This window comes from Gnatocerus cornutus, chromosome 2 (genome assembly GCF_029298725.1).
Source record: "Gnatocerus cornutus isolate USDA-ARS CGAHR chromosome 2, icGnaCorn1.1, whole genome shotgun sequence".
Taxonomy (NCBI): domain Eukaryota; kingdom Metazoa; phylum Arthropoda; class Insecta; order Coleoptera; family Tenebrionidae; genus Gnatocerus; species Gnatocerus cornutus.
In genome coordinates, this window is record NC_142234.1 from 13,408,338 (window position 1) to 13,421,982 (window position 13,645).

At 37.6% G+C, this 13,645-nt stretch overlaps 2 protein-coding genes across 4 annotated transcripts in view; one reads left to right on the plus strand and one right to left on the minus strand.

The window, feature by feature from the left end:
- The first annotated feature begins 64 nt into the window (after nt 1-64).
- Nucleotides 65-1,709, plus strand: LOC148179239 (dynein regulatory complex protein 9-like). Its single transcript, XM_088029517.1, has 6 exons — nt 65-773; nt 820-1,004; nt 1,050-1,289; nt 1,337-1,422; nt 1,544-1,600; nt 1,679-1,709. Exons 1-6 carry the CDS (start codon nt 65-67, stop codon nt 1,707-1,709), a joined length of 1,308 nt encoding a protein of 435 aa, XP_087885643.1.
- A 530-nt stretch (nt 1,710-2,239) lies between these two features.
- The window catches only part of nrm (neuromusculin), a 176,618-nt gene continuing 165,212 nt past the window's right edge, over nt 2,240-13,645 (minus strand). The window contains exons 7-23 of one of the 3 annotated variants that reach the window (XM_088031036.1): nt 11,103-11,253; nt 10,451-10,565; nt 10,223-10,401; nt 10,055-10,170; nt 9,777-9,999; nt 9,039-9,671; nt 8,734-8,991; nt 8,422-8,682; nt 8,332-8,367; nt 7,695-7,832; nt 7,596-7,629; nt 6,261-6,529; nt 6,104-6,187; nt 5,315-5,457; nt 4,012-5,223; nt 3,207-3,884; nt 2,240-2,326 (exon numbers count right to left, since the gene is read on the minus strand). In XM_088031036.1, coding sequence (XP_087887162.1) covers nt 3,246-3,884; nt 4,012-5,223; nt 5,315-5,457; nt 6,104-6,187; nt 6,261-6,529; nt 7,596-7,629; nt 7,695-7,832; nt 8,332-8,367; nt 8,422-8,682; nt 8,734-8,991; nt 9,039-9,671; nt 9,777-9,999; nt 10,055-10,170; nt 10,223-10,401; nt 10,451-10,565; nt 11,103-11,253 — 4,491 coding nt within the window. In that variant the 3' untranslated portion in view covers nt 2,240-2,326; nt 3,207-3,245. Of the gene's footprint in view, nt 2,327-2,757; nt 2,804-3,206; nt 3,885-4,011; nt 5,224-5,314; nt 5,458-6,103; nt 6,188-6,260; nt 6,530-7,595; nt 7,630-7,694; nt 7,833-8,331; nt 8,368-8,421; nt 8,683-8,733; nt 8,992-9,038; nt 9,672-9,776; nt 10,000-10,054; nt 10,171-10,222; nt 10,402-10,450; nt 10,566-11,102; nt 11,254-13,645 lie in introns of those variants that run through there. The other 2 variants (XM_088031037.1, XM_088031039.1) reach the window with 2 other exon arrangements.

A 13,645-nucleotide genomic window follows, 5' to 3' on the forward strand; every position in this document is an offset into this window, starting at 1 on the left:
AAGATTTTGCTGTCTCAAAAGTACATTTTTACGTGATTTTTACCAATTTTTACTTTTTCTCAAAATGGGCAACACTTTTATGGATGTTTGGTTAACACCATTGACTAATTCAACGAATGGTACGAGTTTGCTTGCAAGTCGCGAGTTTTTACAGACTTTACCTGCGTTTTATTGTTTGGACGATGCCAATACCGTTAAAAGTGTTCAGATGTTCGTTACCCCAAGAAAACTATCGAAGCCGATAGAACTAACTTCATATAACATAGTAGAACGTGTAAAAAGTGTCAAAGGCAATTTCCTAGACAAAGGCATTTGCTTATACTGTGTGAAGGAGTGTATTGAACAGTTGTCTATTATGGTTTCTCTAGACCAAAGTGAACTTGGAACTGTGGAAGCCGAATCTTTTACCTATAACACCTTAGAAGAGAGATTTGGGGCCACTGCTCCAAACCAGAATAGTTATGTTATCGGTGGAGTTTACAACGAGTTGCACAAAATTCAGAAGGACCTAAAAGTGCTAATCATAGTTTTAAAAGAAATGTATGATGAATTCAATACTTTTTCCGAAACTACTTGCCTCAGTTCTTTCATCGAAACGTACTACAACATGAAAAACGATGAAGAGACATTACTAGAGGAAAGTAAGAAGAAGCGGAGCACCATCAAAAATTTACAGAATGAGCTAAAAAATGACCGCAACGATATAGCAAAGAAGTTCGAACAGATAGAAATCGCAACCATCAACAAGACGAAAGAACTGAAAGACTTCAGTGGTAAATTATGACGAAATATTTTTGATATACTCTTTGGTATTGCTAGCATACGCCGGTGAAGCTCTTAAATACATCGAAAAGTGGCAAAAATCCCGATGTGAACAAAACACGATGACTTTACAGTCACAAGAAAATCAATTTCGATCACTCATCGACAGCACGAGTAGCAAACTCTACGACGAAGATATGTGTCATCGCAGCCTTGAGACTTTTTACGATGCTACCCGCCTCGTAAGTATTTAAAGTTCCTCGCCATTTGCTTAAACAGATTTCAAGGAGTACGCTAATGAAATTGAGAAGTGGATGGACCGATATGATACTGAAATTGAACAAAAAGATTTGGAGATTCGCGCTATTAACTCTGAAATTGAGAGAACAACAGAGAAGCAAGAGAAGCTTCAAGAGATGTACGATACAAGGTTGACCTTTATTGCTGATTTTCTAGAATACAAGGCCTTAAAGCGACAAAGAGAAGAAGAGCTTGCTGCGAAAAATAAATGCGCAACAAAAATACAAGTTTGTTTAGTCGTATCGGTTTTAATTTTTGATTTGGGCATTTGCAGGCTTGGTGGAGAGGCGTCATGGTGAGGAAAAAATTGGGACCCTACAGAAAAAAGAAGAAAGGTAAGAACAAAAAGAAAGGAAAAAAGTGAGCAGTCTGGATCAGTTATTCTTTTATGTATTATTTATTTATTATTTCTAATATATTTTTTAATCGTTCTTTGTGGTTCATTGAAACGCCAAGTTAAATACAATTCTTTATTAAATAGCATAGGGGCTAAAATTCATAATTTACATATCTACAAGATGATACAGAGAAGTGAAAGGTAATAATAACTATACAAATTTGTCTATTTATTACTGCTCTAGTGGTTTGTAGTATAAATGTCCGAAAGTAACCGCAGCACCGCACCAAAATTTAATTTGTTTTTTTAAATGGACGTCACGTTTCACTTTATATATAAATAATTCTTTGGCACCGTAACATCGAAATTGTGCAAATCGTGTGTATTATAAATGTTTTGAGCTGTTTGTCTTAAATTTGCACAATTTCTCCAGTCATCATCACGCAGCTATAATACAACAACATAAGAATAAAACAACATTCAACATCAGCGAAAAATATAAAAATCTCACAATGATTATTACAGTTAGTGTACAAATGCTTCGAAACTAAGCCTTAGCTAGCCTCGTCAACTTAACGAACAAAAAATGTGTGAAAGGCTGACAATACTGTGTAAAAAATTGAATTGAGAACAGTTAGAGAATGAAATACAGCAATAACAATACATTTCTGAATGCATCAATCTCGATATGTCTATGAAAACGCTTAAACATTATAAAATTTGAAACACAATATTTGAAATATAAAAGTTCTTATTTTATGTACATAGTTACAAGAGGTCGTCGTTGGCCTTATTTACTTCTTCCATTCTGTTATTGTTTTTGTTCCTTTTCATGGCAGCATAAATGGAGGCTGCCTTGTAATTTATAGGACCGTATTTGTAATCAACGTCTGCATATTCTAGTTCAGTGAATTCCGGCCGGTAAGGCTGAAAATGAAACGTCTTTGTTACTCTCAACATTGAAAACATAAAAAGCAAAACTAATGAAAAAAGTTACACATAAATAGATGCTAATCTCTAGCGCTGTTTTTTGAAATGTGTCGGAAATTTTGGTTGAAAGCAGCGGCGGTTTTTACTACGTGTCGGTGTTAAACGTTTCAATCATCTTTTCTTTTTGCTTTGGCGTGCATGCCTAAGAATACACATAAGCAGTTTAAGAGAAGGCAAAGAATTATGAGCCTGTAGATAGTCGCCTTAACTCTATAGATTTGCTAAATGGCTTGTAAATAGATATATCAATATTTAACACTCTGTGAGTCAAAAAGGCGAAAGAAAAATTTAGTTGGTAACAGTCCAATGATTGTGCTCTAAATTTACAATTAATAAAATAAAAAAGTCTAAATCTCTAAAAGCATTACCTTAGAAAATATAGGTATCACTACCAGTAGTGGTTGTCCCATTAGTCTAAAACAAAATTTAGAGTTGGATCAATACAGATTTAATTGTAGATTCGAGCCACAATTCTGTACTTAATCAGTATGATTTTTAAGTAACAGTTGATGGCATTGATGGACACAATGAAAAGAAACAGTTTATTGCTGTTTAAGCGGTAGAGATTATTTGAAGCAGAAGCATTAGATTTTGCGATTAATAACAAAGTTTATTGAATAATTTATTTTAAACCATTCAGGAGGTGTACAACGACAAGTAGACGAAATATTACAAACCTTTTTACCTAAAAAAGACTTTCGTCTATAGTTCGTTGGGAGCCTCCTGAGAAGCGTAGATAAAAATAGTTGGGAAAGACAAAAAAGAGTGAAAATAAGAGAAGAAAGAAGATATTTCAGTTTAATAAGCGTTCACTAACCTTAAACTAAATTAGTAAAAGTAGTATCCTAATCGTATGTTAAACGTCAATCTCCTGCCCGACATCGTTAAAACTAAGCGTTGCATATTCAGTCTTTGGTTTGGACTTTTGCGTTTTACTTTGCGAAGAAGAGCTAGTCTCATGCGAGCTCTTCTTGCTGTTAGTCTTAGGCATATCAAGGTCGGCGTAAACCACCCCGTTGGGTTTCTTTGAGCTCCTCCCCAGCACCGGCTGTGGATACTGCAGTTGAACGGAGCTCTGAACGCTTTCGGGGAAGTTAATGCCCCCATGGTACTCGCTGGGCCGCATCACCACTAACGGCCCTTTGCTCTTCTGTTTAGGCTTCTCGCGTTTGTGGTGCCGCGTCCGACTACTTTCTGGAAAATCCGAGACGTAGCCGTTCTTCATGAGGTCTTCCTCGTGGATATTTCGAATCGGTTGAAAATAACTCTCGGCTGTTTGAAACTTGAAACTATGGCACTTCTGTAACGGGATTTGGAAGTGCTTTTTGTGTTTGGGTTTCGACGAAAATGACTTGCTCTTGGGCAGTGGTTCGTTGAACAAAGCTCGTGGAAGGAGCTTTGTGTGCTTTTGGTGCGGAATAGTCGCCGAATATTGTGGGGGCAAGCCGACATTTATGTGTTTGTAATGGGGCGTGGTTAGTGTGTAAAAAGCGTTCTGAAAATGGGTAAGTCGGATTAGTTTCGAAAATGCTGCGATGGTCATGCAACGGGTCAAAGCTAAAGTTTTAATAAAACTTTACCCTCGACCTGTTTTTAAATAAAAAAAAGCAACAAAAACAAACCTGTTGGTTAATACTAGCAACATTCGGACTCCACTTATTACTTTCAGGGCTCAATAAAGGCATTTGCGGAATGAGAGGTAAGTTCTCTTTACTACTATCATCAGTCTGAGTTAAATTATCGGTGGAGTTTTTTCTTTTGGCTTGGATTTGCAGGGAAAGGGCACCTTTAGGGCTTTCGGTTTTTGGTTTAATAAAATTAGGACTAACTTTGAGCATAGGCGAACTTTTTAACGCTTTCATGGCCTCCACTTTGATAATCCCGGATGAATCCGGGAAGTTCATTTTAGGACTAACACCCACTAATTTTGGAGGTGCTTTTGCATCAGTTGATTCCGAATCAATTTTAAATTCATTAGAAGAATGAACTTGTGCTTGTATTACTGAAACTTGACTCTCCATAGCTTCCGAGCCATCGTTAGAACTGTTTGAAATGTCCGGATTTGGCGAGTTTGTTTGAATTTGTTGAGAAACGTTCGCGTAGACTGTGTCTCTTTTTCGATGCTTTCGACATCGTGGAGCCGGAACTGGAAGCGTTTTATCGTCTGCGGACTCTGAACGATGCTCAAAAATTTGGATGCTATCGGTCAGATCTTCGTATTCTGGTTTCTCGTCTTTTGGTTTTATTTCGCCGAATACTTTTTTTGGTAACGCGTACACAACGGGGCGTTTTTTAGCATGTTTTTTACAACGCATGGAATAGAAAGTGGGTGAGTAGCACTTGTGTTTTTTCAACTCTAATGAACCAAATCGTTTTTCGTCGCCGTTAGCATTATTAGGTGTAATTTTCCGTTTTTCATTTGTTGATGTATTTATACCAGAAGCTGTACGTCTCACGTCCATTTCCCTTCGCCCGACAACTCTATTCGGCTGCGTAGGAAAACTGAAAGGGTTCGGGAGCAAAAACGGATTAAAATTTAATATCGGCTGAAAATTACTCTGAAACCTGAACGGTTGTATCACTTGTTGATTCTGCGCGTACATGTTTTTATTCTGCAAACTAAAAGTGCTATTGTTCAAATAGGGAATACTCCTGTTGAAATTGAACTTTGGAAACCCGTTCAACTGATGCATTTGTTGATTATTTTGGAAGCCGTGAAACGACTGGTGCCTTTGCACGACTTTATGACAGGGACTGAAAGGAGATAAAGGTTTCGTTGACGGGGTAAAATTACGTGTGGCTTCTTGAGTAAATGGAGCAATGACCGAAATTGGCTGCAAACACACATGCAAATTAAACCAAAATAAAAATAAAAATAATAATAAAAAGCACGACTTTTTATGGCTGTGTGGAATCGTAACTCACTTTATTTGGTGGGTTCTGCATGCCGTGGAAGGGGAGGTTTTCGTAAAATCCTTTGTCGTGATCATTTGCGGGGTCTGCTGAACCGCCAACCGGTGGAGCAGCCCCTAATCTCGTCTTATCTCCTGCAGAGGACGGGTTTGGTGCTGTAGCATAAAAAAGTGCCGTTTTAAACTTCGGTTTTATGTTCCGAAAAGCTCTAACGCTTACCTAATTAGTAATAAGGCTATGGAAACGACAAAGGTTAAAACTGTTTGCCGCAAATAAGATTTTTCCTCTACGGGAAACTTGTTAGGTGAAACGTAGGGGCGCTTCCCGTACTTAATTTTATTAAAATTTCGTTAGAAACAAATCTTCGCGAGCTTAGGTTTATCTACAAAATGTGTATTTATTGAAGTTTTCACCAAAAAATTCCGAATTTTGTTGTACTGAAAACCATTAAATATGTACTTAAATCGAATGTAATTTTTATGTGTTATCCTTTACTGTGAATTTATTCCGTTCAAAGCTCTATTTTACTGCGAACACAACCAATTTATTGTCAAACAGTAAGTTATAGTTGTCTATAAATTTTGTGTCGTGTTATTTATTTGGATAGTTGTCATTATTATACGGGAGATTGCATTAATTGTCCTGATGTTTATTAATAACGTATTTAATTTTATTTATTGTTATTACTTAAAATTATATTTATTTGTACCTTCTTCTTCGCGATTTTCTACTCTTAACAAACGTATAAACAATCTTGCACTAACAAACACATCAATTTCTAATTTAATACAAAAAACGTACCAAATCCTGGCTTTTTCCTCTTCCTGGAGTTGGTGTTGTAGTCGGAGCTGGGTGTGGTCGGCTTAATTTTTTTATAAGTGACGACTGTCATGCCATGCAAAAACACAACACAATAATAAAATATCGCCATGAAAACAAGACGGATGATCGTTTTTACCTCCATTGGCGCCCTCAATAATGCCACTTGGGACACGATCACGTCCGTTAAATCCGAGTAGATCCTTTAATCTTTGTAACCTGGCATAAACTTTGGATTTGTTCCTTTTATATTTTGAGATAGTGCTAGATACCGAGAGTGGCTGGAACGGGGTGGAATCGCTGCTTAATTGGCTAATATTTACGCTGTTCAGTTTACTGACATGCACAAGAACACCCGGTTTCAAAGGCCATTTCTGTGTTGAACTATCAGGTGATTGTCCGTCCGGTCTATTGGTAAATTTATGCCAGGCGAAAGAATGTGGATAATTGGTAAATAGCGGATGACACAACATGGAACAAAATAAAAAAAAAAGTGCTGCATTAGCGAGATAAATGAGGACGGATGAGCGAAGTGATGAAACGGAGGTGTACAGTTCGATTCTGAATAAATAGATTTTTGTGTTCATTGTATTACGGCGAGGTTTTGAATCAGACTGTACACCCGCAAGGAGTAGTTGCATGTAGCAAGAAAAAATTAGTTTTGTGCGATGTTGCCCTGGAGGCCCACGTAACAAAAACAAGCGTTAAGTGTAATGGCTTCCCCTAGTGCTTGCTTCCCTCGCCATGTGTGCCCCTTGTAATATGAACTACCCTTTTTATGCACCCCTAATGATGCCAACGTTGTCAATAAACCTCTTAGAGAAGAATGCATGCACGGTGCACCTTACCACCACCCAAAACTTGCAGGTACAAAGACTTTTACAAAATCCATGCAGTGAACTTTAATAATAGTGGCATTGTACGGTGAAGCTACCTTGGTTTCCTAAATAAGTCACCCTGCCACAGGGCACCAAAGGCAACCCGAGCACGTCGGGACTTTGAGTACACAGAAACCTGAGAAGTTGTTTTTGTTATTAGTAAAAGTAAATAAAACAGAAATGTGTGGATATGGCTCAGTTTTTGGGTGGTAAAAATCTACAGACTGAGGATTAGAGACACACTCATGTGAAAATGTGTTTCTCATCCACTCCACACGCCTAGTTTGTGCAATACTAATCTGTGATAAAACATAAAGGTGCCATTGCGAGCCCTAAATGCAACATAATAAAGCTAAAATTGAAAGGGTGACCAATTTTGGAAAGCGTTGCTCTTACCTTAATGGCTCGTAAAGTAATGGTGTGTACTTGCGGAGAGAGAAGGAAGATTAAAACAAACAATAAACACAGTAAAGCCAACAAAAAAATAAAATTATCACAGTTTTTATTGCACAGTGTGTGATCGTGATAAAGCGGTTCCCTACCACCCTTCAAGCAAGTGTTTAATGTCAGAAATGATGTACAAACGTGATACTCACTTTTCTCTCTCTTCCATCTCTAGCGGGTTATTGCCTATTGTTAGCAAAAAACAAAACCAAACAGTTAGGAAGTCAGAAAACGAAATTATTTAAGCTTACATTTGGTATGTTGACGCTTCTTCCTACATAATATGATAATGATGATACAGACGACTAGGAAACAGATGATGAGCGTAATAATCGATGCTATGATCACCGTCAGATTTTCTTTGCTTAGATACCAGGGGAGCTTGCTGCCTGCAATTGGATTAAATAATTCTTTAAATTTCCTAATGAAACCATTTCACTACCGGTTTTGTTTGGTAACGAGTTTCAAAAGCCATAAACATAACCGACGAGGTCGTAACTTTTATAGCAAATAATCACGAGCTTAATTATTTTATCGATTCACATTTGGTGCCGAATGTATTTGCGGATATTAAAAGTTATGAATGTTTTTTCACCGTTATGTAGATTTCACATGGATTACTTGCTATCATACTTTATTATTTAAGGGCGAATGTGAGCGGCTCGTTTTAATATTTGATGCCGCATTTTATAGGACACTGTCAATAATATCGGACAATACATTTAATGGTGAAATATTCTTGTGCACTTTGGTATGTAATTTCCACATTCACGCAAGTTTTGAGTGCATTCAGTGTGTTCTTGCGTCATGCTTAACATTCGTATAAACGAAAGCTAAGATTAACCCAGGAGAAAAGTGAAATATAGTCTCATGCACATGCCTAATTACCTGGCCGTCCGATTTGACTACTTTGCTCCTGGTATGCTAAACAACACCAAATTTTATTCCTCCAAATCGCCTGCTAAAACTGAAACTCACCAGCAATTTTGATGGAGCAGGGCTCGCTAGCTTTTATGGTATTGTTGGCCACACACTGGTATTCGATGTCTGTGGTCCGGCTGGAATCCAGGAAGACAAAGCTATAGTCTGTTTTTCCTCCCGAAGGAATTAAATCTATTGTTTTGTTTTGCTCAATCATTGTCCAGAAGAAGCTCATTTCGTTGGGATTGCCGTCAGCTTTACAGATTAATGACGGGTTGCCGTCGATGTCTCCTTTTTCGATTGTGCATTCTGGTTTATCTGTAAAAATGTAAATAGTATTTCCGGAAAATTTTTCTCATGGAGATTTACACCAGACGTTGAAATAGACATCGATGGTTTTGTTGCCATATTTGTTAAACGCTTCGCAGGTGTAATTCCCGGCGGCTGTTCTTGGGAGTTTGGAGAGTTTAAGAGTGTCGCTTTTACCAACGACTTCTCCAGTTTGGTTTCTCTTCCAAGCGTAGTTAAGGCTGGGGCGACCGTCCCCGCTGCATCTAACGTCCACCGGCGTGTCGTCCTCCACTACATTCACGTAGGTATGTGAAACTGTCAAGTTTTCTGGAGGGTCTGAAAAGTACGGCTGCAGACCCGGAGTAAAACCACTTTTTACTTACAGTCTACAGCTATTTCGGTGGTGAAATTCACTCCAATTCTATGTCTGTCTGGAGAATCAAAGCTAGCACAGGTGTAAAACGAGTTGTTGGCTCTTTTGTCTAATTGTTGCTCAGGCCAATTTGTCATATTCCACACCAAGATGGATTCAATGGATTCAAAATCGTTTTTCTTGTAATCCGCGGGATGTGTCGTGTTAATTACATAGTACAAAGGATTTCTCTCGAAATCAATTTCACGATTGTCTTTGTACCACTTGATGGAACATAAAGGAAAACATTCAATCCTGCACGTGAGGGACATGTTGTTTGAAGAGTAAAGCACACCTTTGTACAATTTGTAATCCATGGGAATAAGCGATGGTGGCGCTTCCACATTCACAAAATCGAAAGCCGGTCTGCTTTGACCTCCTTTATTCAAAGCAATACAACTAAAGTTGCTTCTTGTCTCCAGGGAGGCTTGGGGAATCGTCCAATTAGGCACTGTGATATTATGAACCATATGACCATTTCGAAACCAAAGGTAAGTTAAGTCTGTAGGAAAACCAGTTTCGTCCACGGAGCATGTTAAGGTCACTTGACCCTTTTTTATGACAGTTGCAGGGTGGTGGGTGAGTCTCGCCGTCGAAGGAGGATCTAAAGGTAAAGGAAAATTGTATTAAAATGTTCGTTCTTATAAATTCGTAACTAAATTGTTTGCAGCGGAACAGAAATAAAAATCAGAATCGGCGGCACACTTACAGTAAACTATCAGTTCTTTCGGTTCGGACATGTCCCCAACTCCGGCTTCGTTGTCCCCTTGACACGTGTAGTTTCCAGCAAAACTCTGCTCTACTTTTATCAAACTCAATATACTCGGGTCTATGCCGCAAAAGGGACCACCCAACGTGTCGTTGATCACCGGCTGGCTGTAGTTGCACTCGGGGAGTTCAGCCATGAGCTCACCGTCGAGAAACCAACGCACCTGGAATCGTATCGATTTACCCTCGGGATTATCGCGGATGATTTGTTGCGTTTACTTTACGTAGTGATGGGGGATTTCCAGAAGTAACATTACACAGCAGCGTAACGTTCTTCTGCTCCGTAGCATTCGCCGGAGTGGAAGGTAACATCACAATTTCTACATCGGGAGGATCTAGAATTAGAGCGTGGAGTCGAAAGCGGGTTAAACAGAGAGCGGTACTCACAATGGACGTCGAGGAAAATAATATCGTCGGAAATTGAAGAATTTACTTCGTTTTGCAGAAGACAGGCGTATTCGCCCATATCGTCTCTGGTAATACCTGTGATGGTTAACGAGGGAGTTTTTGTATCACCGTTTTTGTGTTTGCCTGGGATTTTCGTTACATTCTTTCCGTCTTTGACCCTACAGGTGGTTCCTTAAATGGGGAAATAAACAAGAAAGTTGGACTTACCATGTTGCGCCTTCTAGTTTTTGGGGGTTGGAGAAATATTTGCAGGAGAGGGTGATGTCATCTCCTTCGTTGGCGACGGTGTTTCCTATGGCACTAATCGTGATAACTGGAGGATCTATAAATAAAAATACGACTCAGGCCTATTCTTATTTTTAAGTTTTCATTTTTCAAATTGTTATAAATTTGTATTTGATTGAAATTTCGTTGAAATCTTTTTATAGTCTGTAGTACGTACAAATGTAAAAATGTGTAATTAGAAATAATAGCAGTATTTAATAGAAGTGGATAAGAAAAAAGATGTAAACAAATTGCCTCGATGTTGTTCTTTTTTCGAAGCTTTGGAGAATATTCTCAACAGAACAGAGCGCAAACCAAGATCTTATTACATCTTGGCAGTTGGTTGTACTTGCATGTTATGTCGGGAAATGGCCTTCCCTTTAGTTATCCTCGACAATGGTTGAAAACAAGGCTCTAATATCCGCATCATAAGCATGGAAACCGTACTATTGTACCGCTGAATTTTTATCACCTACCTGAAAAAATTCAGTAAAGCGAAGGTATTGCGGAAGATCTATCCTTTTAAGTTTTTTGCAAATACGGTTCCATGAAGCATGTACATTTTCTTTTATACACATTATCACTTTGTACTCACATCGCACATACAAGAAGATAAGAGCATGTATCCGTGGATCCCTTTTGCTCACAGTGACCTCGTTCTTAGCGTAACAATCGAAGCGAGCACCATTTTCGAATCTTGTGGCGGAAAAACTGAGTGTGCTTTTGGTGGTAAAGGTGCCGTCTGCCTGGAAATAGAACATAGATTATCGGTTTTGTGTTAGTGTCTAGCTCGCAGTTTGGTTAACGGAATTAAAAAATATTTACGAGCCCTCTAAACTAACCATCAAACGCTAAGCACCGCAATACATACATCATTCTGACTTCTAATATTAATAAAAGTCTTTTCATGTCTCTCTTGTTAATTGTTCGTTGGTAGACCCATTACGTCGCGGACAATAACACAGGTTTTATTGTCGAATCAAACTGCGTTTACGCATTATAAATTGCTTTCAAGTTATTCAAATTGACTTTTTGAAAAGCGATTTTGGTTTGATAATGACGAAATTGATCGTTCTGTTTATAAAAAGTCGGTCGCGAGGATTAAAAGAGAAATTTTATGGCGCTAGATTTTTAGATTTTATGGCGTCGGTTTCATGCTTTCCAACTTCGCTAGTTTTAGAAAAGGACGACTGGCGAATTCCTACTTACTTGTAACAGGTGTAAAGAATCATATATCGAACGAATTAAGTATTCAGCGCTAGAAGTGCTAATTACTAAAATTAAAACTTAGATCGTAAAAACGTAATGTAAGTTAATTTTACCTAAACTTTTTAAATTTTTTAAATGAACGTTAGTGTTTAAAGTTCACTTTTAATGCGTTTTTTTTTATCATAATTTATGTAACTTTGTTTCTTTCTGATGTTGTAGTAAAAAGGATTCCCTTCAGAAACTTTATGTTAAAATGCAGATTTTTATTGTACGGTAGTTTGCTGAGTTTAGAGTTGACAGAAATATAACTACTTTCAACTCCCGAGTCTATAATCTGAAAATGGATAAAAAAATCTTGTTAAGCTGAATACAACACAAAAAAATCTTTTGCAGGTAATTCCAAATGAGCTGGAAAAGTTAAAACTTTTTACGAAGGAATGTTTTACATTTTTTTTATCGTCTGCTTATTAAAATGGAAAAACTTTATCATTTAATAATAGAGAGATACAACAAGAGTATTAGTTCTAGTGCTTTTATTGTTCATTGCTGTTGATGATTTATTAATTAAAGAACACAAAATGTGTAATTAACTTTATGAAAATATAAAATATCTCCTACCACTTGTAATATCCATAATGCATAAAGTATTCTTTACAATATAAAATTTTTGAATATAAATTCCTTCACTTCTCAGGTTTCTAAGCATTAAATTTCTGGACGATCAATTATTACGAATTTAAAACTGAAATTGAAAACTTGACGTTCGAAAAGCTTCAATTTGAGAAAGTGCTTCTCTCAGATGATTGTTTAGGTACTATAGTTTTCAGATTTTGTGACTTTTTGAACTACACTATATTCAAACGTGCGAATTAAAACAAATTTATCACTTATTTGGTCCATAAATAAAAAAGACACATGCAGAAATTAATGAATATGCATTTCCATAAAATCCGCCCTTTAATGATGATTGAATCGGACAAAATAATCTTCGTCCGTTTCGTTTTTTTGTAATTCGTGTCATTCATTCGACATTCCCCAGTTTCAGCAGAAACATAAATTATTTCCTGTATTAGTCGTTAATGGAGAGCGATGGTCCCTTGAAATGTCCCTCACACGACGCAAATGTGAAAAAATAACGCAACATCAGAACCGGACTCGTTTGTATCCTCTCCGGAACAATAATTTAATACAGTAAAATTGTAAAAATTGGTGCTATTGAAAATATTTTCGTATATACGAAAGTTTGCGTCCATCTCTCGTGGACGTAAGTTTGACAATGCAAATAAACACAATAGAAGAAAATTTCAAGTTGGAAAAACACGACAAGAGCATCATTCTGTTTTCGCTGACTTCCCAGACAAAGACGCCGTCACGAGTACACTTGGCGCAACTTTGGCAAACCTCCAAGTGTGGGGCTTTTCGCGAGAGAATTAAAATTCAATCCGTATGAGTCAAGGGGTAACAAGTTGCCTGCATGTTATCGTTGACTGTTGTAATTCTGTCGTTAGACAAATCGTGGTGGTGTAATTTTTTAAGAGCTTTTGCCATGTAATTAATCTAAATTGTCGTTTAGAGGCGCCATTAATTATCCCGAGCGACAGCAGAGACCGTTTTATTGGGTAAAGTTACAGAAAGCAGATTTAATAAGATGTAAAAGTAGGAAGACACGAGGCCTGGCTTAAACATTGGTACAGATGCGATAAATTAGAGAAACAGCCGCCCTTCGTATGTAAAATTGCGTAGCAGTGCGATATTTTAAAGCATTTAGGGCTCGTATATCTTGCAGAAATGTTGGATTGTGTTATTTGGTAAGCTTCTTCACCGACGACTCTCAATCTACGGGACTTCTGTGACGTATTTAGGGAACGCAATGAAAGACTACCTATTCTAGAGATTTATTACAGTCGATGTTTGAAACCAAGGAAGTTT

What these genes read in the sequence shown, in the direction of transcription:
- LOC148179239 (XM_088029517.1), top strand. Translation starts at nt 65, where the DNA reads ATGGGCAACACTTTTATGGATGTTTGGTTAACACCATTGACTAATTCA. An exon ending in AGAACTGAAAGACTTCAGTG is followed by an intron (nt 774 to 819) that starts GTAAATTATGAC and finishes TGGTATTGCTAG; the next exon opens with CATACGCCGGTGAAGCTCTT. An exon ending in ATGATACAGAGAAGTGAAAG is followed by an intron (nt 1,601 to 1,678) that starts GTAATAATAACT and finishes AAGTAACCGCAG; the next exon opens with CACCGCACCAAAATTTAATT.